The sequence below is a fragment of the Echeneis naucrates genome, chromosome 8, assembly GCF_900963305.1.
Source record: "Echeneis naucrates chromosome 8, fEcheNa1.1, whole genome shotgun sequence".
NCBI classification, from domain to species: domain Eukaryota; kingdom Metazoa; phylum Chordata; class Actinopteri; order Carangiformes; family Echeneidae; genus Echeneis; species Echeneis naucrates.
The window spans coordinates 17,618,016-17,645,173 of NC_042518.1; the positions used below are offsets into that span (position 1 = coordinate 17,618,016).

Genomic DNA, 27,158 nt, shown 5'->3' on the forward strand with positions numbered 1-27,158 from the left:
ATAACTGTGGCATGGTTTATTTGAATTATTCGAATTGCCCCCCCTTTTTTTCACTTTCGACTGCAGCCAGCTCATAATTCACGTGACAGCTTTGTTTACGTGGTGACGTGTACCGGAAGTCTTGCCAACTAAATTGTGGGCAGTCGTGCTTGCTCTGAGATAGCAGCATTAGCAGAGTTTATTATCTACTGTCATTTTATTAAGTCAGCCCGTGTTGTCGTGTAAAACGAGAGTGTCTTTGTGTGTTTATTTTCGCTGGGTTAAGTTGTGACAGCCGTCTCGGTCAAATCGCCATCGCGGTCATCTTTTTGCGGACAAGTGTGAGTTTTAACATGCGTAGTTTCACACTTTTCTGCTCACAGTAAGAATAATGTGGACTACTATGTGCTTACTTGTATTACAAGCAGCTTTCTGATCAGATGTCAGCTTATGACGTGAAAACCCGGTTTGTTTGTAAAGATAAATTGGCTGATTGGCTGAAGCTGCTCTATGGGAACACCAGGTTTCACCTCAGTGTTCGTCTTCTCTTAGGTCTTGCATGAGGTTGCTGTCTGATCAGGGAAACAATGGCCAGCCCAAATGACCTACGCTTCCAAGGTAACGATCACATGTCTCTGCTATACTTGACGTTTAGTTTACTTACTTTATAAAGTAAATAACTATATACACTTAAAAGGACATCTGGAAATTGATTTTATTTGAACTTGGACTTCTGTTTTTAGATTGATCTGTACAATCATAGCATTCTGTCAGATGATGGAGCTTCTCTTTTTTTCATAAGAATGAAAGAAGGAAATAGGATTTGAGGGAATTAAACTTTCCCTCTGATCTGAGTGATGCTGAGTGATGACAGTCAGTCACAGTCAGCTGTCATTATGGAGCATGTTAATAACCCTGCAGTATCTAAATGTCACATCACTCAAATACTTTTAATGACCAAATCAATGAATGGCTTAGGTTTGAGTGAAGAGACACGACACAATGAAAATGAGAAGGTCCTCAAATCTGCGACAGATTAATTATAAATCTGAGATTTAGTGACCTCTAGTGCCTGCTTTCTTCCTAACACATGAGCTGCAATCAGGCTAACCAAAAGTGCTTCCACTGTGATACATTTCAGAGGGAAATATTATTATTTTTATTGAACAACAGTTATTTAATAGCTTTATTTATTTTCAGCTGGAAGGTTAAGATTTACACAGTAGATGATCTAAGAAGCTTATCAGATGTAACAGAAAAAGCTGTGTGCCTTTGAGGTCACATTTCACATGTCCGAGTGATATTTGTAGAAAGGCATTTCCCTCTAAAAGCTCAGTAATTGTTCCAATTATCCAGGATTTCCTCAAAAATCATTGGAGGAAAAGTTAAACTGGAAACAAATTGAAGCATCACTGCATGGTTTGGGTCTTTCCCCTTTCTGTGGCCCTTTAGATTTCTATTACTAACACAATGATTATATATTATGATATTAACCGGAGCATACCAGTACTTAATAATAAACTGCATGTAGTTGCTGATACTTTACTTGAGTGGGATATTAAGTTTTTAAAATTAATTATGTTTTAAAATGTAATAGAGCATTTTAGCATTGTTGAAGTATTTTTTTCGCTTTAGTTTTCCTACTTCAGGAAAGGATCTAAATAGATATTCCTCCACTGTAAATTGTGCCTACCCAGGACACAGTAAGATTTAAGAAAAACAACAAAGGTTTAATTGTTCACAAAACAAACACTAACATCAGATTTCCTTTTGATGAGTTGTGTGTTTTGCATACACCTTGGATCTTGGTCCATTGGAGCATCATCACCACCACTGACTCCCTGTATTGCTTTCTTTCTGTCTGTAGAGTTTGAGGAAGCAGCTGAGCTGTTATCTGCTGACCCAAAGGCCTCCACATTCAGTATGTCTGCTTCAGTAGGAGGAGAGGATGTGAAATTAGACCTGTCAGAGGATGAGGAGGGTCAGGAAGAGAGTTCAGAGGTCAGTAAATGTGTTGATTTACGTTGCCGTGACACAAGTGTGGATGTTTTAGGTTGACAGCAGCTGAGAGATGTCTGTGCTTGCAGTTGTTAGGGGGACAGAAACCATCTGGGGGTTTTTGGACCTTTGAGTATTATCAGTCATTCTTCAATGTGGACACTTTGCAGGTATGAGCCTCTCTACAAATACCATCCTCATATAACTGTAGTTGGACCTGGCCTTGGTTACAAGTGTTTTTAAACAAATCCTTTTCAATCCCCTAACACTGTGTTTGAAACCCCATCATGTGATGCAGGTACTCGACAGAATTAAGGGATCAATTTTGCCATTACCTGGAAAAAACTTTATCAAACACTACCTGAGATCAAACCCAGATCTATATGGTAAGCCAGTGGAGACATTTTCAATCATTTATCTGTGGTCATAAATGTCAACAAGTTTCATCAATTCTTCCACAGACGTTTTGGACTTCTGAAGTATTCATGCTTACAATTAATTTCATTATTCTATTTTGTAATATATTACCTTTTTTTTTTTTTTTTTTGGAAAATAATTTAAATTAATGGACAAAATGATCAGTTCCATCAAAATTTACTCCATTCTCAACCTATATTACTTGTAAATAATCTCAGCAACAGACATGATTTAAAGTTTAAATGTGTTATAGGTTATGTTAGCAATATAAACTATTTGGAACCCATGGCTTGTTCAGGGGGCATACCTTGGTCGTGCTTTCTTTTATCATTAGTTTTGTCTAGTTTCTAACTCCAAACACGTTTCCATCTAAACTGATACGAAAAGCAAACCTTCAACATGTCAGAATCCATTACTTCTGTGTAATAATGTTTTATTTCATAAGTTTTTGTATATGTCCAGCTGAGGCACTATCTCTCAAAAGATTATCTTGTATTTGTATGTTGTTGTAGGTCCATTCTGGATCTGTGTTACACTGGTGTTCTCAGTAGCAATAAGTGGGAATCTGGCCAACTTCCTCAGTGAGAGAGGGAACTCTACCTGCCATTACAGACCACAGTTCCACAGAGGTCAGTCCGACACCCAAGTTCTTACGGGCAGTCTGAATCTGTGTCACCTGGACTGAGTCTTCTTTGTCTCTGTCTCCTGCTTTTTGTTGCTTGCAGTAACAATAGCTGCAGTTGTGATCTTCATGTATGCCTGGCTGGTGCCAATCGGTTTATGGGGTTTCCTGACCTGGAGGCAAGGAGCTGAGAGGCAGATTGGAGGCTATTCCTTCCTGGAGACAGTGTGTGTTTATGGCTACTCCCTTTTCATCTATATTCCCACCTCAGTAAGTAAATCTTCCCTCCAGGAAACCTAACAAAAGTGTCAGGGTAATTAATAATCTGGTTTTACAGAGGCAAGCTGCTACAAAATAAAGCAGCACATGATTTTACTTCAGCTTAAGTGGAAATTTTACGTCAGTGTTATCCCAACATCATGCAATCTCCCCTCCTGTGTTAAAGCTTGACCAAATCAAGGGTTTATTTTACTTCAGTACAGATGGATAAATGCAGTCATAAATCATAGCTCACAACATAAAATTGATTCTTCATTTCCTGTGGTGGTTGTCCTCTTTCATAGTGGCTGAAAGAACATAGAAAACACTTCTTGTCTCATCTTGCCATGTACTGCACTGCTTCCAAGGTCGTGCATGAACTTTGAACCTCAGTGACAAAGGGATGTATGGTGCCACAAAATTTAGTCTGCAACAGAAATTCAGTTTCTTGATCAAAGAGCAGAAGTTATTGGTTATCCCTCAATGTAGGCCATTCATATCCAAGCATGAGAATACAACACAGACCAACTGATTTATTTCAAATGACCTAGCAGCTATGAAATGAAGTCCCATCTACGTAACAGATAAGCCTTTTTAATTAGCAGTATTTGCAATATCATCCTGTATCATCAGCATGTCAGCATAGGGAATCAGATTGTGGAGACTAACAGCAGGTTATGCAGCAGTTTTGGAGCTGTCAGTCCTTATACTCTTACCTTCCTTCCTGAAGCCTCTCTGTTAAAACAACATACCACTTTGAATATTCATTCATTCGTTTCCAGGTCACGGGGGTGCTGGAGCCAATCCCAGCTCACACTGGGCAAGGGTGGGATACACCCTGGACAGGTTGCCAGTCCAGCACAGGGCCACACTTAGAACAATAGTTCTTAAATAGTGTATTGAATACCGTGCACAGTTGGAAATAACCAAGTAGTTGCTTTGTGATTATTCTCACCCAGTTTCCTCATCAGCACCAGAGTTTGTTTTATCCAAACCCATTTTTGTAAAGATCCTTTCACCTTTAGGTCTTGTGGATCATCCCATATGAGTGGCTGCGCTGGACACTGATTCTGTTTGCCATGATGGTCTCTGGCTCAGTCCTGGTCCTCACCTTCTGGCCTGTTGTCCGTGACGACACCAAGGTGATGGCTGTGGCTACAGTTGTGACAATAGTGGTTTTGCACACACTGCTGGCAATAGGGTGTAAGGTTAGTGAGCTGTATTCATGATCCCTGATGACTGTTGTGCACAGTTGTAATGAACCACAACTAAATTTCCTCTTCTTTTTTTCAGCTGTACTTCTTCCAGATAGCAACACGAGAACCAACCGTAGTCCCTACAACCCCACTGACTCACATCACACAAACCACCAAAATCCACTGACCAAGCCAAGGAAGAAGAGATGAGGCCGCTGTGTCTGGGATCACAAACCCATGTGAAACCATGTATAGACAGGCTGGTTGAGGCAGTGTTGAATATTGCCTTTGTATGATTTGTTTCATGTACTCCTTTTGCCCTGGGTCGGGCATGTGTGTGGTTGTTTGTCTAATTTATCCTAAGGTTGGTTTTACTATCACTGAAGTAGCATGTTGTGCATTTTTACTGAGGCGTTTCAGACTGCAAGTTGTCTAGTGACATTCTTCACACTTCTATCAGCATGACTGAAACAGAAATTACAAAGTAGAGGAAAGTAACAACAGCTCATCATTATCTAAATAATTTATAAATTGACTAACTGCAGTGGCCCTTCTTTCTTCCCCTCCCTGAACCGAAAGTCAAAAAATATTGGATTTATAAAAATATAAATCAGATAAAGGCAACACATTTTTATAGTTCATTGTCTAATTAAGTGGTGAAAGCATGACAGTGAACTATCACACACAATCCCAGGCCCCTGAGGCCAACATACATATGGATCCAGCTGTCAATCATTTTACCCTTCACACCTTAAGTAATTGCAGTTGGTGAAAAGAACTACAAAGGTGTGAGGAAGCAAAACAGGATCAGATTAGCAACATAGCAGTCATACAGTCAATCCTACCAACTAAACAGAAGTGGTAATGTCTATCTCTGATTTCCCATGGCCACAGTATATGCTTAATGATGTAGTAACTATTTTTTTTTTTTTTTTAACTTTTCAGTTAACGACCAAAAATCTTCAACATTGTCGTTTCCATCAGCCGAGCGAATTGGCAAATGTTAGCATGACAACATGGTAAACATTAAACATGGTAACCTAAACAGTTATGTTCTATTTTGTTGTGTGTGTCTCTGGAGCGTCACAGAGCTCAGTCTGGTTTTTTGATAAATGCCAGGACAATTTACTTTCTCTTTTGATTATTCAATAACTTCAGCACCACATGGAACTGTCTTATAATCACATCACAAACTCACATTTGAAGTCGTAAAGCTAAAACAAAAACTTTGAACTGATACTGCAGATTTAAGACGTATTATGTTTATTTGCATTGTTCAGTTTAAAACAGCAACTTGCTTGTCACAGATGTGGGAAAGGAGGTTATTCTAGGCTGGTGCTGTGTAATGATTGTGTTAAGGACTCCTGCTGATGCCCCCACATCACTGAGCCTCATAACCTTCATTAACAAAATGATTTCAGTTGTTTGCATAGATGATTTATTGTAAAGTCAGCACAATGTCTATGTTTGTGTTAACCTTTCATTTTCCTACTGTGATGGTGTTGAGGGTATTTTGTTAATAAACAGGGTGTGTACTATTTAATGCTTGTCTACCTAATGTCTGTTGTTGCTGTCACTATATTTCATCCACGCTCACAGTTACTAACAGTGGCTGCCATTTTGCTGTTTCCCTTTATGTTTCAGCAGCTGTGAATGCAAATCAGATTTAGATTATTTTATCTAAATGTATGGATTTTATAGTGTGATTTCATATAAAAGCAGCATTGCACTTGTTCAAAAATCTCAACTAAATGAATTGAATCATTTTCTTGAGGTAAGCGTGAGTCTGGTAGAGCTCTGATCCAGTCCACTAAACTTCACTGGTCTTTGCCTTCTACCGCATGACCCAATGATGCAGGAAAAAACTGGAATGAAGAATTTACAAGCACAGAAAGCACTGATTATATGGGTCAGGTTTGGAGCAGGAAGGCCCTGGCACAGTTGGTTCCGTAACCAGTGAAGCTGTCTGATCCCATAGTTCATGTGAAAATATACACGGCAGTAAGAAGGTAATCTGAATGAAAAACAATGAAATCGTTTTAATCATTCGCTTTTATGGAGACTAAGAGCTGTTTCTATTTTGCAAATTAAATACCTGCACCGTGTTCTCCAGACTATCCTTCAGTCTTTTCCTCTGGTCCACTTCAGAATGTGCATGTGCATAATTTACATCCACGTGGATTTTTTTTTACGGTTAAATGTGAAACAGCTCTGACTCCACAAATCATCTCATACCTGTTCACTGCGAGAAGTTGAGTTGCAGTTTAGCATTAACACTTCATGTTTAAAGTCTAAAAATTGAGTTAATTCAGAACTGAAGAACTGGACTGAGGGAAAGATTTGTCCACTGTATACAAGTGAGGGGTAGGGGGATTCAAGTTCATGAGGAGTCTTCCCTCTGAAAGAAGGTAACACCAAATGTAGAACAAACTTAAAAAAAAATGGCTGTAACCTGTACCCCCCCCCCCCACCACCCACAGACAGCCCACATGCATTCACGCATTATTTTTTTATATCTGTTTTATGCTGCACACCGATGAAGAGATGCTGAACTGGTCTGTTGTGCATCTGTCCAGAGCAGAAGAGTCATGTCAGACAGCGAGGAGAGTGTTTTTACCACTTCATCAACACAGAAACAACAGAACATGACACAGTGTTCCTATTACACGTTTCCATTAGAAAAGTGGATGCCACTACTGACTACACAGAGCAATCTTTCCACGACAGAGGGGACACAATAGCTACAGGCGACCACATGGTAAACGTCTGCTGTGTCCAGTCTACGTCACACACGACAGCCAACAAGTCAAATACTACAACACCTGACTCCAGGATGGGTTTTTGGAACATCTCCACCACATTTAATTTGCTCTCTTTTTTTAATTGTTTTTTTGTGACAGAAAAAAAAAAACAAAACAAAAACAAAATAAAGACAACAAAGAAAGGTTATTCCTACAAAGACATTTTTTTCAGCTCTTAAAATTTGCTAACATAAATTCCAAATAAACCAGTCCATTAGTTGTGACACTGGAAGCAATTCATACATGTCAGTCTTTCTCTCCTTGACTAATAAAATGGGACAAAGGTGTCAGGTGTGATGGGGCGGGGTTATGATATGCTGGCAGTCATAGAGAGTGAACAGGCAAGGAGGAAATTGGGCAGACAGGGCCCAGTCTCCCACACCTCATCAATTAAGTCTCTTTGCGACAGTCTCAAAGAAAGTGGGGAAGAAAAACAAGGGAAGGAGGCAAGGATGTGAAGTAGGATGCTGCCAGTACAGCTCAGCTCCAGGATTTATTGGTCCTTAACAGATCTGTCCCCCAAATCTTCCTCCAGCTGCTGGAGTGACCCAGCACAAACAAACCACTGGCCAGGGAGGAGAAGCAGAGACGTCCTCTCAGCTAAAGATGAGGGCTGGCAACTGGAGCAGCAGGCAGCATGTTTCGATTTGACAGGACTAAAGTGTTGGAGCATGAACAAAGAACATGTGTTTGGGAGATTCCAACCGGTCACCTACCATGAAAAGAGAATTTCTCAAGGTTTCATTAATACAACCACTATAGTTTTTTGTGTGAACTAAGGGACTGACAGTGTTGTACAATTCACTACATTACAGGCCTCCTCAGGCTTGAGGAGGTGAGGAGTTCACAACAGCTAAAAACACCTTTCATCGTTCCTGAGGCCTTTAACTTACTTGCTTTAGATGACTAAAAGAGCCACTGATGAGGTGTCAGTGTGTTAAATAGAGAGCTCCCTGGTTTACTGGTGGTTGATTAAAGCCTCCCTCTGTCAAACTAAGACTAAATAGGAAGTCATTTTTTCTGATTGGTTGGAAGATACAATAAAAATCACTTAGCTTTTTGATTAATTTCGACAGTGCTCAAAACTTGCAACCCCACAACATGTGTGAGGACAGGCCCCTTTCAGACGCTGTGTGCAGACCCTGCACCCAGCTGCTGTTTGTGATAGAGATTCCTCCAACAAATCTTTTACATAAACTAAGACAAACAGGGAGAGAGCCTGTTACCAGCTAAACTAGGCTAGGCTAACTGCATCACAGGTGGGATGGACAAATACATGTAAAACAGCTCAAATCAATATTTTTACAGTAACACTGGATCAAATGACTGTACAACATCTTAACTGAGCTTTGCAGTTTTTTTTCTTCTCATTGTCAATTTACTGCCACAGACAAGGATTATTTTCCTCTGAACATGGAAGGTGACCAGCATTCTCCAAAAACCTGACAATTATGTGAAACCTATTGGAGTGCATCAACACTACTGCTAAGTACAACAACATATTATGTAATGAGGAACTTTTTTCCCCAAATCAGAGAAAAAAAAAGCCAATTTTCCACATCCTTCTCAGGTACAGACAGCTTCAGTTCTGATTTATCTGCCTCTTCCTTGAAGCAAATCATCTATGTGGAGAAAACAGGGGAAATATGTTTTGTGATTTGTGTGAACTGATACTTTAAAATGAACCATTTGGTCTGGCATGAGTTCATCTCTAGAGAGATGCGCCAAATGGCTTTAAAGACTGTGACTGATATGAAAAGCCAGATGGTGGCTCAAAGATGAGTGTTGATGATTACAGTGTCCTATTACACAAACAAAAAACTTCAGCGTAGCTCTGGTGGAGAATTACAGGAACCGACTGATGCTGGTATCTGGCAATAAGTAGGTTCTCAAGGGTTAGAAGGGGAAGAAACACTTTGGAGAAACACTTTGGGGTCATCATGATGTAAAAAAGAAGAAGGAGTGGAGGGGTTGAGACAGTAGAAAGGTGAAAATCCAGGGAAGGGTTGGATGATGTCTGCTGTGCATCTCAGCTGTGCATGTGTTGCAGTCCTGATAAATCCAGGGAGAAATTAAGAGGAGGCTTCAGCTGTTAGCAAGACAAGAGCCTGGACGGATTGGAGGGCATTTGACTGTTCATGTTGTTCATAGTGATGGACTCAACAAAGAAGAGTATGGGTGACCAACAAAGGGGAAAAAGTGCCAGTAGAGCACTGGTTTTGGTATATTGGTTTTGGCTGCGGATTGGTGGGTCGGCCAGGGCTGAAGGGTGGATGATTGCGGAGAGTCGGCAGGGGGGTGGGGGGCTCCACTGGGAGGGGTCGGGGGTCTATTGTCATGCAGGGACTGGGAGGTTGAAGAGGTCTGGGCGAAGTCCTCATCTTAACTGCCATAATGCATGGTGTTGCTGGGGATGACCATAGGTGAGGCCATGGAAATGGCAGCACCCCCCATTGTGAATTGGTTGGTGACGGGATAGTAAGTACCGCTGCTGCTGGGGCCTGACTGCCCCGTAGTGGCTCCTGGGCGGAAGAACAAGGGGTCACGTTCATTTACAAAGCATTTAAACCAAAGATGGCTATTTGGTAAATTTCAGTTAAGCTGCACAAACTGACTTCTGCTGGTTTCTGTCAGGTGGACATACCCTGGACGATTCCTGTGCTCATGATGGAGCCCATCCTGGAGTGGGTGTGGTTTACAATTCCCGTGTTCACTGGGACCAGACAGAGAAGAAATACTTAATATGTGCATCACTGCTCTCTAAGGAGTTACTGATATTGAGCAAGTCTGAAAATGTGTGTTTGAATAAAATGAGAAAATTAAAAATATATATAATAATAATAGAGACAACAACATAAGTGCTGACAGGAGCTGCAGCTCCAGTTTAGCTTCAATTTCTGACAGTTCAGATGCAGCAAGGAACTGACAGATTTTTCTCATAGCTGTGCAGGGATAACTGTCTCCTACTGATTCCCTTTATAAAACTTGCTTGGGAAGACTTCATGCTGAGACTTAAACAGATATATCAAAACGTTTAGTTTAGCTTAATTAACATTCAGCTAAAACAAATTGACCCAATGAGCTCATTCAATTTGCTGTTGGTGGTTCCTATCTACATTTTTTGTACATAAACTTAAAGGATCAGACTCCTGTCCCTTAAAAACTTTTAAAAAGTCAAACTTCAAAAATTGCATGATCTTATCACTTGTGTTATGTGACTAGCCTTGGGTGGTATTCTGTCACTCTGCAAATTCATTCATTCAGATTAAAATACCACACATGGCAGAAAATAACATGATATTCCATATTACTGACAGCTACCTTTTATGATCCTACACAAGCCAACTTTACAAAGAGCAACTATTTCTAGCTCATAATGCTTTTGCATATTGCATGAAATGCAGTGCCATCAGGGGGTGTTGTCAGTACCAAGGGGGATGAGGTTGTTGTGAGACACTGCCGGGCCACTGCCGATGACTGTGCTGAGGTCATAGGCCGCAGGCATCCCTGAAGGGGGCAGACAGAAAACAGAGTAATAAACATCTAACCCATAAACTATGGAGAAATAAGAGGCTGTTAGGTGCCTTTTTTCTTTTTTTTAATATGATATTAGGGAAAAAATAAACACAAGTATGTTGTTTTTACAGTCTGGATTTTGTCTAGCTGTGCAAAGATTGTGTTTTCAATGAGGTGGTGTTTCACTGGATTTTTCTGGCTCTCAAAACTCATATGTATGATGTTAATATCCAAAACAAATATTATCAAAGTGCCATTGTGAGTTACACCCATGTACAGTGTTTTTTTGTTTGTTTGTTCTGTTTATTGTTGAGCTCAATTAATACATGAGGCTATTGACACAATGTCACTTCCTCAAACTGGTTTGTGAGTTAAAAAACAGCCTTGCACGAGTAAAGTGGTTCAGTGTAGAAATATAAAAGAATGTCATTATGTTCAGCCAAAGTCGCATGGACACAAAGACAGTGGAAGCAACACTGATCACAGCTGCTCAGCTCTGTCACTTTTCACCACACCAGCGTTTGATTAAATGTAATGTGATTCTAAAAGCCTCACATTAGAATGAAAATGTACACATGTATTAAAAAAAAAAAAAAAAAAAAAATTACATTTAACTTTACACATAAATGAACAATCACTACTCAGTATTACCCGTCATGCTTTCTCATTCTGCCATTTCCTGTTTCTTAAGTTCTTTAATATTCAGGAAAATAAGACGTTGGACATGTTTCATCTACCAGTGTCTGTATGTGTGTTCACCTGATACAGCCATTCCCTGACTCATGCTGTAGGCTGCCCCCGTGTTCCACATATTCTCAGATGGGGAGGTGTAGTGTGAGCCAGGAGGAGGGTTGGGGGTGGTGCCTGTGTACCTGCAAATACAAACACACATGTTTAGACAGCAACCCGCCCAGTTTCAACACTTCATGGCTTTGTCTACATTCAAACATGTTCAATGGTGGAAAGAAACCAACTCACCTGAAAAAGGGGTTCTTCAAGTCCAGGAGGTTGCTGGACTTTGATCCTGTCTGGTCCACCTGGGCAACAATACTGATGTCATAGCTTTGTCTGTGGGGAAGGAGATTACATTACATGATGTTACATGATTACATGATGTTAAAAAAAAACAGATGAGTTTGCAGCTTTGTCAGCACAAAGCTGACTCTCTGGTCCAGAAGGTGGCTCAGAGACAGAGCCAGGAGGTAGAGCCAGATATTGAAATTATACTTGTTGTTACACGAGAAGATGATACACCTCTCAAATCCACAGATAAATGAGGTTACAGTCAGCAGCCTGTTAGCCTAACCCTAACAGTTCAAATAGGAGAACAAAAGGCTCCAAAGGGAATAAAATCTATATACCAATATCATGTTTTTTTTTGTTTTTTTTGTTTTTTTTTATCTGAACAAAAACTGAAATGCAAAAAAAAAAAAAAAGCTGTTGTTAAAAGAAGGGAAGCGTCCAACTATACATTGATCGGGTTCAGTAACTTCCTGGAGTCTTATAACTAAGATGTTGCCAGGAAACCCGCAGAGACTATGCCCAGCCAAGAAATGTCCTGGCAGAGTGAGACTACAGTGAAGGCCTTTGCGTCAAATTACATAATAGCAGGGATAATATCCTAACATTTGAAATCAACTAACTTAAAATATTAACAAGATCTATGTCTTAGTAGATTTTGTGGATACTAGGGATGCACTGATACCTGACATGACTCCTCATACTTGTACTCATAAAATTGCCACCAATACCACTTTACACCATTTGACTGCAAGGTGGGAAGCGAGAAGTCAATTGAGCAGTGTGAAACTATTTTCAGGTGAATGAGAGTGACAAAAACAAAGCAGAATGTGTATATGTGGCAGTGCCATGTATATGAAAGCACTAATGCACTTTGTGTTTGTCACAAGTTTCACTGCAGCACAGTCTTCCATGTACAACAAAAATTATACTGAGGAATGTTGTTCAAATAACAGAAACTTAATGTGGAATGGTGCAAGTAGAGCTGTAACAATTCAAAATGTTGCTACACAATTAATTGTCTTGGAAATAATTGCGACAATATAACAATAACAATATAATTGTCTCTTTCGGTCCAAATTTTAAAACACTTCTTTCATTATCCAAGGCCAATAGCCATCACTATTTATAAAACTATGTGTCAAAATTTGGAAAAAACACAAGAAACAAACAAAAATGGACCCGACTCTGTGATTACCTTCTTAGCAACAAACTTTGAATTGAATTGAATTGAATTTGCTTTTACTGTCCCCATCAACGTTTTATTTCCCGGACAGCTCTTGATTCCCTATTTGTTGTGTGTTTATGATATATCATTTTATTTGTTAACCAGCAGAAGTGGTCATGATTCTGAAAGTCATATTAGGGGTCCAATTTTGGCTATTTATAAATGTCAAGTGTTGCTTGAGGTCAACATTTGATTGATGATCAAGTGTTTTTCTCATTTATCCTTTAGATTTCCTATGTGACAAACCAGTGTGTAATTCATGTAACAGACTGTGTTTTTATATTTAAAGTGTGTCCTGGAAGAACTGTAAGGCAGCTGTTTGAAGCATATATTAGAACAATGAGGAAGCTGCTAATGCTGTTTACTGAATTTACTTCGGTTAATCCCATGATTTACATTACTATGAAATAGTTGCAGAGACCAGTTGTGTAAATGTCTCAGTGTTTTTTATTTTTGTTACTGCTGTGACAAACTAACCAATTAAAACTTGTTTGAACCTTCTCGTCGATTCTAACAGCTAGTTGACTGTTACAGCTCTGTAAAGGTTATATACATGTTTACACTCCTTCAATACCTTTTGTTGGCCACCAGCAGTGCAGTGCCAGATAGAGTGTCCCCAGCCTTGGTAAAGAGGGGAGACTGCAGCAGACAGCGAACCTGGTACCAGTGGGTGAGAGGTTCTGTGGGTGCTGTGGACAGCCATACCGTCATCCTGCGGTGAGAGACAAGAGAGTTATACAGGACCAATTTAATGCATTTTTATATCAAGATTCAACACCCTCCATGCATGACTGGCTTACTTACACTGATCCCATGAAAGCCACATCAAACCAAAAAGCAAGGCCGTGGACCAGACCAGAGTGCATCATATGGAACTTAAAGGGAATCTCTATCCTGAGGTCCAAAAGAAAAGGGAAGAAAGAGGCACGTCAATCAAAATGGGTATCACACATATACCAAAATACAACACACACGGACACACACCTGTAAAGATCCTCTTCTTTGGCCTCCAGGAAGTTGACCGTGTATTTGACTGACTTGGCCATCAGTATACGGATATCAAATGTGTCCTGTGGGGGGATTATTAGACCTCATCAAACAAGGCAGTGCATTACCTGAACCAGATGAAACCCTGTTTACTATTTAGAAGTATCATGAAGCAAAATAATCAGTCCATGAACCTACAGCAGGTGGTAATCATCAACTAGAGAGCATTAAATACAGCCCTGGGATTGGCATGACGTCCAAATCAAAATGAGCTGCATTTCTGGGCTACAATAGGACCTCTGAATTAAACCTTCCATGTGTCCAGAAAAACAGAATCAGTCCTTATGTAAGAACAGATTTATTAAGTGTAAACGTGTTTGTGTGTGTGTGGGCGGTGGATATGGGCAAACATACCACAATCGGCTGGCGGAAGTACTCATCCACAGCTGCCCCTCGCAGGGCAGAGAGATCTACACCATGGAAAGAGGGCTGGTACCTGAAGACAAAAAGATCAGATTAAATTTTTTAAGTATTTTCTTTCAAGAGCAAAAAAAAAAAAAAAAAAAAAAAAACAACATATTTGCCCCATCCCAGAATAATGCTTCTGAAAACAGACTCATAACAAAAAATTAGAGTTACAAAGCTTGAGGTGAAATATTCTTCAATATTCTTTCCTTTATATTAAGAAAAACTAAATCAAATGGGTGGAATGAATGCAACTTGTAGAGAAATCAAAACAGCTTCATTTAGAGAATTCATTTTACCAATTCCCAAATTTTACTTAATGTTTGCAGAGACACTTTTTCTTCCCTCTCTTGTGCAACAGTGATGAACTGCAACTCTATTTGAGCCTATTACTGATACCTTCTTCCACTAATGCAAGACAAATTAATGTAGACAACGCATCCCATGAACAGACCAGAGGCTGACTTACACTGAAACAATGGAAGGTACCTCTATTTAGTTCCCTGCCTCTACAAGTGGATTCTCAGCCACGTTTTTTCAGAGTGAGTCACTATTTTTTAGCGAGTACAACGATGTTGATGATGCTTCAATTACTCCTGTCAGCAGTTTCCCTGTTTCACTGCAAAAGAACTCAGCAATGTGGTAACAAATAGCAGAGAAGAACAATAAGATCACTCCTGTGGATGTTATTAATGTGGGATTTAATATTTGTATAAATCTGGAGGCTTCCAGTTGAGCAGCCATTGGAGTAGCAGTTCAGCTATAGGCTACAAAACCCATTGTTTTATTTTCGTTGTCTGCCATGTTAACTTCAGTATTATGCAACAGGGGAGAAAGTTCTACATGGTCATCAACAGTTGACTCAAACTGTCAAGAGAATATAACGCTAAGATGTTCATGAGCCTGCAGATGACTGTTCAGGAGCATCCAGCTGTTACAACAGAGATGCAATCAAATAATGACTTGAAGACAACACAAACAAGCAACAGCAGGGTGGGTGAGGAAGAGCATGGGCTGGAAGACACCAAAATGGAATCATTAATGTTAAAAGTGAAGCTAGTTACCAGGACAGCAGATGTTCAGATAGAAAAACTGAATCCTAAAAATTTTCACTTTTTTAAAAATTTAGGAAGAAACTATATTTCAGCAAATGACTGGGCACCAGAAAATTGGGCCTGGAGCCACCATACTCTGTCCCATAAGCTGTAGATGCCAAGCGTTTCAAAATTAAAGAGGAGAAACACTTCCATATGTTCATTGCAGGGTACAATTATGCAACTGTACAATTCAACATCCAGTCTTGCTCTGTGGCAAGAATAAAAATGTTTAGCAGGAACATTTTATTGTAAAGGATCTAATCAAGACTGTATGAAGGTTCAGTGTTGGGCTCCTGAATTCAGAAGCTTTAGTCTCCAAGAAGTCAAACTGGCTTATGTTTCATTAGGAACTAAGGTGGCACCTGCTTTTAGATCATGTAGTTCAGATGGCACTGATGCGCATTAAGCCTCATATCAGACCACAGCCACAGATATTAAGACTAGAACATCTCCCTCAACGTCAACAACACCAAGAAGGTCACACACACCATCACGACCAAATGACACACTCAGTAATGGCCCCATCTCGGCCCATCACCATATTTGCCATCTTCTTTATCATCTTCCAACTGGTTAAGGCAGAAGGCTACCCACCCTAAGCCTGGTTCTCTCTGAGGTTTGCCTCTTAAAGGAAATTTTTCCTGCTTGTTTGTGGAGAGATTTGTTTGGTCTCTTGAAATAATTCAGTGAAGACTTATTATAGATCTAGACCTGCTCTATGTGCAAAGTGCCTTGAAGTATCATTTGATTTGGGACTATATAAATAAAAATTTGATTGAACTCTGCTGGTATATCAAACGTATCTTATTTGATTTGTGCTCATTATGTGAACTGTAACATTCTGGAAAAGAAAGCTAAGCAGGACAATGAGAAGGACACTGGTGCTTCCAACTCCTCCCTGCAGAGTCGACAGCATTGCAGGAGATCCCTGCCACCCCATGCACGCACTGGCAACCAGCATAAGACTTCAAAAACTTTAAAAGGCTTTTAAAGGCTCAGGTTGTTGGTCTCCCCAGGTCTTGAACCTCCCCAGCATCTCTCTATGCTCACCAGAAGTTAGCTTTGGTGAACTGCTCCATGTAAAGCTGCTCATCTGTGAAAGGGGCCAGGTGGACATCACCAATGGTGGGGAACATCTTACCTGAAACACACAATGGCAAGACTGCAGGGCTTGTTGCAAAGACTCCTTCTACCTGTACTATAACATGCAATCTCTTAACATTAATTTAAATTTTTAATATATACTCAGCTGTCAGTTTTATTGGTACAGTTGCACAGTTTGTATTAAACTGAATGAGCTTTGCCAAGGAGCTCAAGTCTTGGGGTGAAACTTGATAAAATTTAGAATGATAAGTTTTTCATCAAACTGTGTTTCAGGGATGTACAAGGGGTGTACATACAACTGCCTGAGCACCAAAGCACTGTTTTGGCAGTGTACAACATTATGTTTACTGGTGTTTCTATTATGTTGTCTTGCCCATTCAAATCAGTGAATGGGCAGGACAAAGGGGGCTAAAAGCTAAATAACAAATATAGCTTTTGTATAATAGAACAGTACAGCACAACAAACTGACCAACACCTCTTCAACACAGCTTTGGTATGAACTGACAACCTTCAGGTGTACCTAATAAACTGACACCTGAATGTGTTTTCCTGTTATACTCAAAACTGTCTTACCACTGGGTTTGAGGAACTTCTTGGCGTGCAGGTAGCTCTCCAGCATGCGCTCATTGAACAACATGTAGCCCATTGGCTCTGAGATGATGATATCAACCTGCTCTGGCAGCGTCACTTCCTCCACTTTTCCTGGGATCACGACCACACGCTCTGCTAAACGGTTACTGTTCACCAGCACCTGGAAGGCAGGGGACAACTTTACTGGAGCAGGAAACCCTTTGGCCCCATTAAGCAGATGGCTTCCAAAAATTGCATCATCATTAGTGATCAACTAATGTCTGATACTTTGACTGGACTTTGCATCACTCACTCCTATTAGCTGCAGTAGGTGATGTCATAGCTAATCTCATTTAGTATCTCATTTATTTATTGAGGTGACAGAAAAAAGACAGTGAGATAATTGGACATATTAAGAGCATTAGAGGTTTTGAAGTCAATTTCGGATAATTACTGCTCTGAAGAATGAGCAAAACTCAGAGATAGTAGCTCAGAAAACTGAGCTACTATCTCCAATATCATGACAGTGAGCAGAGCTTTTATTTATTGACTTGGTGATTTTTTTTTCTTACAACTTAAACTTAAAGAAAATGCAACGGCATAAAAATGTTTTAAAGCCCTTATGTGGCTCTGAAATAGTTAAGCAGCAACTTATCATCGCAACCCACATTTTTGTGTACATGTACTTGTCTTTTCTCCTTACAGTTAAAGTCATACAATTAAGACACAAGTCAGATGATGGAATTTGGATTGACTGTGTAAGAAAAGTCATGCAGCAGAGAAGCGAAGCAGGGAACCGGTTGAGAGCCCATGACTCAGAAGTTTTACTATGATTATTATAAATCTGTTTACAACCACAGACAGATGATGACCCCACATACAGCTGCATAGACCCAGATGTACATCCTGTCATGAAGATATTTATGTCATGTTCACCCTGACTTACTTTGTTCTTTATCTAATCGAATAAATTTTTTACAAATACATTTACATTTAAAAAAATAGCTTGACAAAGGTGCTTTTAGTTGAATGTATGTGTGTGTGTGTACCTCAGCATGTTGTGCCATGGTGCTAGCCTCTACAGCATAGACCTTCCGGGCTCCTGCTTGAGCTGCAAAGAAAGAGAGGATCCCCGAACCACAACCGACATCAAGCACAACCTGAAGGAAAGAACAATAAAACATCCTTTAGCACCAATAGTTATCCATTCATTCATTCGTGTTCTACCGCTTATCCATTTCCAAGATGCAAGGGTCGCTGGAGCCAATCCCAGCTCACATTGGGCGAGGGCAGGGTACTCCCTGGACAGGTCACCAGTCCATTGCAGGGCCAACATACAGACATACAGACAGACAGAAACGAACAACCACTCACACTCAGAATTCACGGCAATTTAGAGTCACCAATTAACCCAAATATGCATGTCTTTGGACTGTGAGAGGAAACCGGAGTACCCAGAGGAAACCTATGCTAACATGGGAAGAACATGCAAACTCCGCACAGAAAGCCCCCACTTTGGATGAAATCAATGTCAAAATTTTTGTATAATTAACAACCTTAAAAGATCTCATCAGTGTAATAATTGATAGTCTTACAGTATAAGAGCCATCTAGTGTACTTTGCACTTAAAATAACTCAGAGAGTTCAGAGATGCTTTAAAAGTCCGAAGTTCAACAACATATCGCTTCAAAAATAATTTATAGGTTGTAAGTCTGGCTAGGACGGTGTCTGGGTCTGTGTGATGAGCAAATGCTACAGGGTAATCACTGTCATCACCCAATTTTTTTTCTCCTGATAAATAGTGAGGTCTGATGTCCACTGAGGTCCAGTGGAGGTTTCTTTCTCACAGCAGCACTTTGGTCAACATTCAACCACTTCTTTTAAAGAACACCTCAGCAGTTACTGTAGAGGGCATCTGTGTAGTAGTATAAAGTCACCTTGTCCTTGAAGTCGGTGTGGTTTTGGAGAATCGCCCGTTGGTAAGTCCCTGTCCGAACGTAGTCTTGCATCATGTTCTGTTGCTGGGAGAGGTAGCCATAAAACTGCCAGAGACCGAAAAAATGTGTTCATTGGGTGACAACCCCTTTTTTTTTTTTTTTTAATATTGATCAATGTTTTACATACCAACACAATAAAGACAAAAAAAGACAAAAGTACAACATAAGGTTTCACAGAAGTTATTAATACCATTAAAAAAAATACATCTTGGAAGGTTTTCTAGGTTAAAGACAGCATTGCCCTTCATGTTAATGATCAACATTTTATGAGAAATGAAGTGTTGATATATGCTATTCCTGACTATCCTATTAACTGTGTATTCTGTCAAATTATATTTGCGAGAGAATGCAGTGCTTCCTCTATATTCATTTAACTCCATCGCAGTCTGGTGATGGAGTTAATGCAACGTTAATTAATTGCGACAGCACAGCGTTGAAAGTGACATCACGTCAGGCACCATGTCAGAGAGTCAGTGGAGTGTCGTCCTGGAAAATATGGCAGCAATTTACCGGACAAAAGGTAGACTTATTAGCCTAAAATTCCTCATCATAAATTTTACAAGTTAAATAGATATCTGTTAAGTATTGATGGCCAGCTAACGTTACACAACATACTGGTAGCTTAAGTTAATTGGGCCCGGTGCCAACTCAGTAACGCTAATCTGGGTAAACTAATTGATAACATTAAGCTAATATTTACAGGCCATGATGTATTAACTCCTGACTGTATTTTCAGATGTGCTTCTTCAAATATTTCTCAGGGAAAGATAACTGATGAAGATGACGCTAGTTAGGTATCATTAGCCTTTTACTGACTTCATTTTACTGTTTTATTTACTTTTTACATTCAGCCTTTATCTGATGTTGTACATGGCTGACATGTATAAGTTATAGTGGTGGTAAGGGGAAAAAGCCATTTTCAACTGGCTAGCCAATAAATAGCTTGTAAAAGTTAAATCTGCAGTCAGGTGTCATTTGTTTACACCGCCCCGATCCCCCGGAGAGCCTTCTCCCACCACTGAAAAAAAATTCTAAAGGAAACACTGGGATGTTTTCCTTTTCTATTTAGAAGAAAACCAAAATCATCTCACCTGGAAGTACTGTACAGCAGAGGACTCCTCTGTTCTGTCACTGAAGACTGAGCGCTCACCAACATGCCCACGACAGTTCTTCAGGAGATTATAAAAAGACTGAAAATCTGGACGCACAAACGTAAAAAAAAAAAAAAAAAAAAAGACATGTCACAATGTCCCTTTATTACACTAAAGGCAAAAGTAGTGTTTATGAGGTTTCAGATCTACTCTTACATAGATGTACTTCTCCTTTTTTATGGTTGCTAATGCTGGGAAATATGATTATCGTTGATCACTTATGGCCAGCATAGCAGCAGAGTGGTCAGTGTTTTTTGCGGGTTCGTTTCCCGGCCTGGGACCTTTCTGTGTGGAGTTTGCATGTTCTCCGCGTGCCTTTGTGGGCTTACTACGAGTACCACGGTTTCCTTTGTTTGGGTTAACTGGTGACTCTAAATTGTACATAGGTCTGTGTGAGTGTGAGTGAGAGTGATTGTTCATCTTGATCTCTTTATGTGTGTTGGCCCTGTGATGGACTGGTGACCTGTCCAGGGTGTACCCTGCCCTTGCCCACTGTGAGCTGGGATTGGCTCTAGCATTGTCCATGACCGGGAAACAGATAAGTGGTAGAAGATGAATTAATGAATGAATGAATTGATCACTTAACAAGTGAGACCAGCATATTTTACTAGTTACAATTTGGCAAACAATGTGTTTCTAAATCAGCCTTAGGACCTTGGCGGAATAGAATAGACTTATTGTCATTGTACACTGGGGAGAGTACAGCAAAAATATTCGCATTTTACCCAAACCACAATGCCCAGGCAAAATATCTAAACAAAATCACAATAAAAGCATGGAAATGTGAAGGTGTGAATGTGCTCTACGTACACAATATGCCGCCCCCCCACCCCCCAAATACACACACATATATATAAGATAATTAATTTATTATTAAGAGTTTGGTCTAGACCTGCTCTATGTGTAAAGTGCCTTGGTGTAACTGTTATGATTTGGTGAAATATAAATAAATTTGATTTTGATTGCAGAACCACAGCTGCAACATTTTCATGAGAAGTTGTACATCAAAATGAGGAGAGGCAGAAACAGGCCATGGACAGGAGTTGTTTAAACATATGTGTTGAGCTACAGACAGGATGCTGAAAAACTGACGCTAACACGGCAGTATTCGTGTTGAATGTGCAAAAATAAACAAGTAAAACTCTGGCGCTCCAAGTTTCAAACTCGGGGAAAAAGATTGTTCTGAACTAGCCATGTGCCTATATGATATAGTTTTTATATTGACAGGTTAATGCTCTACTGTTCAGACTTTTCAACAGTATCTTATTTACCTTTAAAACTACAATGTACCTTTAAAATGAGAATGTTTTTTAGGATAATAACTAAAAAAACCTAACATTATGTTCAGCAAAACTGGAGAGGAAACCTACATCCGAAACAAAGTGAGAGAGTTGCTGACATAATCCTACACTCAAGGATCCAGGACCAGCAGAGAAACACAGAAACACAGAACATCCTGATTGCTGATTGCTGAAGCTCTTCTTGAAGGTAACCTATAATCTGACAAACTAGTGTCCAATAGTTTAGGAATAGATGGTCACTGCTGGAGACTGCAAGCTACTTAGCCATGCATGCTTCAGTTTGTAGCTTATGTTAGAGAAGATGAAGACACAGTTTAATCCATTCCCAACTGTTTTTTCTACTGTGGTTTTGGAAAAACTCTCCCAACTTCCACATGTGGTAAAAACTCAAGCTTGACAGGCCTGCCAGGTTGGTCAGTTACTGAGCCATGATTGGACAATGACTATTCAGAGGAATCAGTGGGGAAAAGGGTGTGTGCAAGGGCGAGACTCATTAAACTGGCTGCACATGCCAAGTGTGTGGGAAACACATGCTCGCTGCTTACAAAGACTTTTGAATGCTGGCTCACTCTGAAGCTATAAGCAGATGGGGAGCAAAGCTAACATGGTTCAATAGCAGGGCAATTAAACGAGAACACATGCATGCAGTTAGAAAAATGAAAGAATAATAACGCATCCATTAGTAAAGAATTCAGCCAGCAAAGGTTTGGTTATAAAGGAAATTACTTTTTTTACTGGCAGCTGCATGTTGTGTTCAGACATTAAAAAATGCAGAAAAAATTTTGCCTCATATATATGTTGTGTGTTACTCTTGAACAGTGTATGATAATGTTGTATTGTACTGTAGCATTTACTGTTTACCTCCAGGTGAGGAGAACTGCAGCAGTACGCTGTTACAGCCCAGCGTGATGATGAATGACTGCTTCCCCACACGGCTGCACTCCGTCTCCCTAGAAACTGAACACTTGAACACACTCGCCTCCTCTCCTGGAATGAAATGGAGGGGATGGAAGGAGTTAGGAGCAACATTTCCAAAAGAACTGTATAATATGTGGAGTTATTTAAAAACAATTGTTTTTGGTTTTAACATGTCTAAATTATTTCTATGGCTCTGCTGTTTCCTGCTCATCACACATTTAACACAAGCTGCTCCTGTGTGGGAGATCTGAATGCAACACAGCATCAGCCTTTCTCCTTCCAATGCTCACATATATTGGCTCACAAAACTTAAACATTTTGAAAATCAACAGGAACCAGATTTTTTTTGTCAAGTGAGATTTTTCAACAACTACTGATACCTTGTCCTCCCTGTTATAGGATTTGCATTTACATTTGCATATATCTCAATGACTACACATACCAGCAAAGGTACATGTCTACATGGGCTGAAGACAAAAATGTACAGCAGGTCTTTATCTATAGTCTTGTTACTATCAACAAACACCCTCAAAAGTGCAAAAGCCACAATTTTCATCAGGTTCAGTAATTTTCTCAAACAGATGTAAGTTGTAGTTTTCCAGCAAATGTTTCCAAAAGGGAAGGAAACACAAGTGCTTCCCCTATATGCTGAATAATCCCATGGTTTGTCCTTTTCATGACAAGATGTCTACAATAATTTCCACTTACTAGGATGCAAGGAGCTGGTACAGGATAGTATGAAACATATCCATAATATGTAACACACAAGCTTGCTTGCACAGTGGTGCAGTCCAGGACAAGTGTCTGTATTTGGTCCATTCAGTCAGGAGATGCAGAGTGTATTCATCTATCAACAGAGGTATTTTCTCAGCTGACTTCTTAGGCAAAGGCAGGAGATAATATTACATAAGCACTCGAGCTGAGGTAAACAAGTGGAGGGGTTTTAAGGATCAAACAGTGTGCACCCCAGTCCAACACTCACACAGAGGACCTGTAAGGTGACAGGGCCTGGAAAGATTTATTGTGTGATTGTGAGTACGTACGTGTGTGCGTGAGATGGGCTGAGCATTTCTTCTGACCTCGGCACTACTTCTTCTTCAAACAAACCAACCAAATACAGAAGATGTTGAATCAGAACTAAAAGTGGTTTGAATGGGACTTTCACTGGGTGATTGGATCAACGTGATCATCTGAGGAAGCCTGCTCATTCATGCTGGCAATTTAATGTTTTTACTAGTTTGACATGCATGAGGTCTATTTGCTGTCTGCCTGGAAATAGCCACGTGCATGGGGCATTGCATGAGCTTTGTGTGCTCTGATTTTATAAACAATGCATGTCTAAAATCATTAACTTTAATGTTTCCTTTCGTAAATCTTCACTCAATACCCCAGAGTCATGAGTAACTGAAGCCTCACAGTGATAAAGGTATGCAGACCCTTGTATTCAGACCTGAGAGTAGCAAGATTATGATATATACAAGAGGTGTCCTTAATGAAAACCTGGTCTACAGGGCTCAGGACTCAGACTTTACCAAAGGTTCGCCTTCTGGGTTTCCAGCGGGTGAGTGCCTGCCCCATAAACAGGAGGCTCCAATCAGTATCACTTCCTGCATGTCATTACCCACCCTCTCTCTCTTCCCTATTTCATGTCACTTTTCAAGCTGTCCTATTGAGTAAAGTCAGAAAAGGCCAGAAAAAAAAAACCTTGAACAAAAAATGTAAATTAAATATATTTTTTTAAAGGAGCAATCTTCAAAAAGGAAAACTACCTGAAGAAAACAACTAGCACAACACAGGAGTGTTTAGGGACCATTCTGGAAAGGCCAGAGGCCCAACTTGAACTTAACTGAGAGTCTCTAGAAAGACCTGAAAATTAACTGACATCATCCAACCCCTCAGGAGTCTGAAGACACAGAGAAGCACAACAGAAAATGCCCAGTTGACTAATTTCTGGTTGACCTGTAGATACATCCAGACTGTTCACTGTCATTTGGTTGATAGAGAACTTTCAGTGCAGTTGCTTTGAATATTTTAATTTCTCCGGGTTATTTCTGCAAACTGTTACTTTAATGGCATAATTTAGAAATTGATATTTAAAATGTGTCATTGTGAAAAATACATGCATAAGATCAACACAAAATTCTGAGTGATTTAAGATAAACATAACATCATTTCATAGGACTGTCGACTTTAACCTGAATCCTCTAGAACAAGGAAGCAACAGCATAGTGCTTAATTTTCCTGGATAACTGCATGTCCTGTAGCTGTGCTCTGCACTCAAGTGGCCTGAAAGGTAAACACCCATAATGGGCACAATGTCTCACTCTGAATTCAGCACAAAAATCCACCATCAGCATTTTCCACTATCATCAAGTTAAGTTATGGAATTACTTCTGATACAACTTGCCATTTTAACCAGCGACAGTCAGTGCCATTTAAAAGTTGGATGATGCTCCATGGATGTTTCGCAGAGAGAATAAGAGTCACCTACACTGCTGCACCCACATAATTGTTTCCCTTCACACTTTTTAAAAGCACCCACTGTGGAGGCCTGAGCTTATTCACTTTTAACCTGCAGTTTTTTTTCCTTTCCAAGTTTTACTCTTGAGACATGACTGCTACTGACATCCTTGAGGCAGTTTGTCAGACTTCACATAGCTCCCTCTGGAGACTTCATACAAGGTTTTCCACACAGACAGCAGTTACTCCATAACACGTGGAAATAAGACTGAGGTGTAAAATCTAAGGGGTTTCCCCTTAATGCAAATTCAGATGTGTGGTATCTTTAGACACTTCCTACATGATCAGGTCTGATCATTTTCAGATTACACAACCCTAACATGCACAAATTAATGTGTTTTCAAATCTTTTAATCATTTCCTAATAAGAAATAACCCCACGCCCAAATACGTATAAGCCTTAAAAAAATCATTTACATTTTTAAAGGGCCTACATTCTCACACACTTCGTTTTAAATTTTGGGCTGATTGAGAGGTGTGAGAGTTAAAATGTATTACAGAAATGCTAAAAGCTATAGAAATGAATCCCTTTGTAAAAAATGTGCGCTTTTGTTTAACTTAAGCATCCAGGCAGAGGAGGCCAGCGGCGGCCGTTTCTGTCCAGCGGGACATCCCACCGACTAACAAAAGCCGCAGGGGCGCAGCGGCTCTGATCCCAAGTCCACACAGGAGGGAAGAAGGCGCGGGGAAGCCTCTATTGTTCCGATGAGAACAAAGATGAATGCATAAGTAATGAGGGCCCGATCTCCCTACGCCACCCCAAAATAAAACAGCAACACCGTTTCCCCCACGATGAAGTAAAACGAATAAAAGTTGATGCATTAGCCGTTCGAAGACGTGGCGGGCTGCTGGCTAAAGACGGTGTAACAGCAGCGGCAGCCCACTGGTCCACAGCGGAGCGCCGGGACTGATGCCATCTGCTCTAAGCTCCAAAACAATCCACCTTAGCTAATTCAAAAGCTAATCCGCTAAATATCAATACGCGCAATCTTTGGAGAAATAGTGAAGCATGCTCATCGTAAACAGACATATTTATGTGACAAAATAAACGTTTGTGAATCCTCAAGGGCAAAAGATGTTAGACGGGATCTGGTCTGATGCACGTTAGCGCATCCCTGCTGAAGCCAGGCTAGTGGCATTGTTTAACTAGCGTTAAACTACACATTACTAAACTGCCCTGCTCACTGACGAGACTAACTACGCTAAGATGGATGTGCTGCGCTATATTTTAGTCGAAGTCTCCAAAACGGGGAGTACGCGCGGGAGCCCAGAGCTTAAAGTTAAGAAGCCCCGACCGATTTAGAGTTTTGTGGGCTCCCTCGTGACGAACAGGGGGGCGACGTGGTCTCTCAGGATGGTTTAGCTTCTCAGCAGCTAGCGCTACGTATGGCCAGATTAGCCGTGTAAGCATTAGCACTGCATAGCATTAGCGCTGGCAGTTAAAGCAGGCCGACCAAGCGAAGGGGCAGCTACGGAAATTGTCAACTCACCATTGGAGAGATTGATGAGGGCGGCATCTTGTGTGGTTTTAACTTCTAACCGCAGAGGTTGCTGCTCTGAGTGTCGCTGTATGTCTCCATTCGCGTCTCCAATGGAGAGGAGCCGCACGCCGGGGAACACCGAGACCGCCATCTTCGATCTGGAAGTCGAGACAGGTCGGTGACGCTCACATCCAACCTAGCACTGCTCTCTGCTGGAGGCAGCCCGGGCATCAACAGCGCCAGCCACCGCAACAGCGCCCCCTGGAGGGGCGAGCCCGCCTGCGTGTAAACACAGGCGACAAACGTCATGACTTCATTCTTTGTTGGAGCCCTCATAAGATTTTCATTTGACAAATTTCTTCCAATTACGCTCCCAACGCGGTCACAGGAAAAAAAAGTCCCTATTGGGTTTTGTGCAGGAGGAAGTCTCAGATGCCAAAATTATGTGGTGCAGCATCACAGTCAGTCAAAAACAAGTACAATAGAGACACAGCAGCGTTAAAATGGAAATCTAAAGTATTTTAATATTTAA

General features: G+C 40.4%; 2 protein-coding genes across 4 annotated transcripts; one reads left to right on the forward strand and one right to left on the reverse strand.

Moving 5' to 3' along the window:
• Positions 1-119: 119 nt before the first annotated feature.
• yipf2 (Yip1 domain family, member 2) lies at positions 120-6,013 on the forward strand. The gene is made up of 9 exons (XM_029508285.1): positions 120-320; positions 532-597; positions 1,847-1,980; positions 2,067-2,147; positions 2,276-2,363; positions 2,907-3,023; positions 3,120-3,286; positions 4,300-4,482; positions 4,568-6,013. The coding sequence occupies exons 2-9, from the start codon at positions 567-569 to the stop codon at positions 4,655-4,657; spliced, it is 891 nt and encodes a 296-aa protein (XP_029364145.1). The 5' UTR covers positions 120-320; positions 532-566; the 3' UTR covers positions 4,658-6,013.
• On the reverse strand, positions 5,728-26,806 carry carm1 (coactivator-associated arginine methyltransferase 1). 3 transcript variants are annotated; one of them, XM_029508280.1, is made up of 16 exons: positions 26,636-26,806; positions 22,570-22,695; positions 20,348-20,454; positions 19,197-19,301; positions 18,309-18,419; positions 17,263-17,440; positions 16,635-16,725; positions 14,437-14,518; positions 14,020-14,105; positions 13,840-13,929; positions 13,610-13,747; positions 11,766-11,855; positions 11,547-11,659; positions 10,701-10,778; positions 9,916-9,984; positions 5,728-9,793 (listed from the first exon to the last, which is right to left on the reverse strand). In XM_029508280.1, exons 1-16 carry the CDS (start codon positions 26,775-26,777, stop codon positions 9,654-9,656), a joined length of 1,746 nt encoding a protein of 581 aa, XP_029364140.1. In that variant the 5' UTR covers positions 26,778-26,806; the 3' UTR covers positions 5,728-9,653. The 3 variants fall into 3 exon arrangements, with proteins under 3 accessions (XP_029364140.1, XP_029364141.1, XP_029364142.1); XM_029508282.1 differs by having other exon boundaries at positions 9,652-9,793; positions 9,887-9,984; XM_029508281.1 differs by lacking the exon at positions 9,916-9,984.
• Positions 26,807-27,158: the final 352 nt, after the last annotated feature.

What these genes read in the sequence shown, in the direction of transcription:
- carm1 (XM_029508280.1), bottom strand. Translation starts at nt 26,777, where the DNA reads ATGGCGGTCTCGGTGTTCCCCGGCGTGCGGCTCCTCTCCATTGGAGAC. An exon ending in ACTTCCGCCAGCCGATTGTG is followed by an intron (nt 14,106 to 14,436) that starts GTATGTTTGCCC and finishes ATCCCCCCACAG; the next exon opens with GACACATTTGATATCCGTAT. An exon ending in GTGGCTTTCATGGGATCAGT is followed by an intron (nt 13,748 to 13,839) that starts GTAAGTAAGCCA and finishes CTCTCACCGCAG; the next exon opens with GATGACGGTATGGCTGTCCA.
- yipf2 (XM_029508285.1), top strand. Translation starts at nt 567, where the DNA reads ATGGCCAGCCCAAATGACCTACGCTTCCAAG. An exon ending in TCAATGTGGACACTTTGCAG is followed by an intron (nt 2,148 to 2,275) that starts GTATGAGCCTCT and finishes CATGTGATGCAG; the next exon opens with GTACTCGACAGAATTAAGGG. An exon ending in CAGACCACAGTTCCACAGAG is followed by an intron (nt 3,024 to 3,119) that starts GTCAGTCCGACA and finishes TGTTGCTTGCAG; the next exon opens with TAACAATAGCTGCAGTTGTG.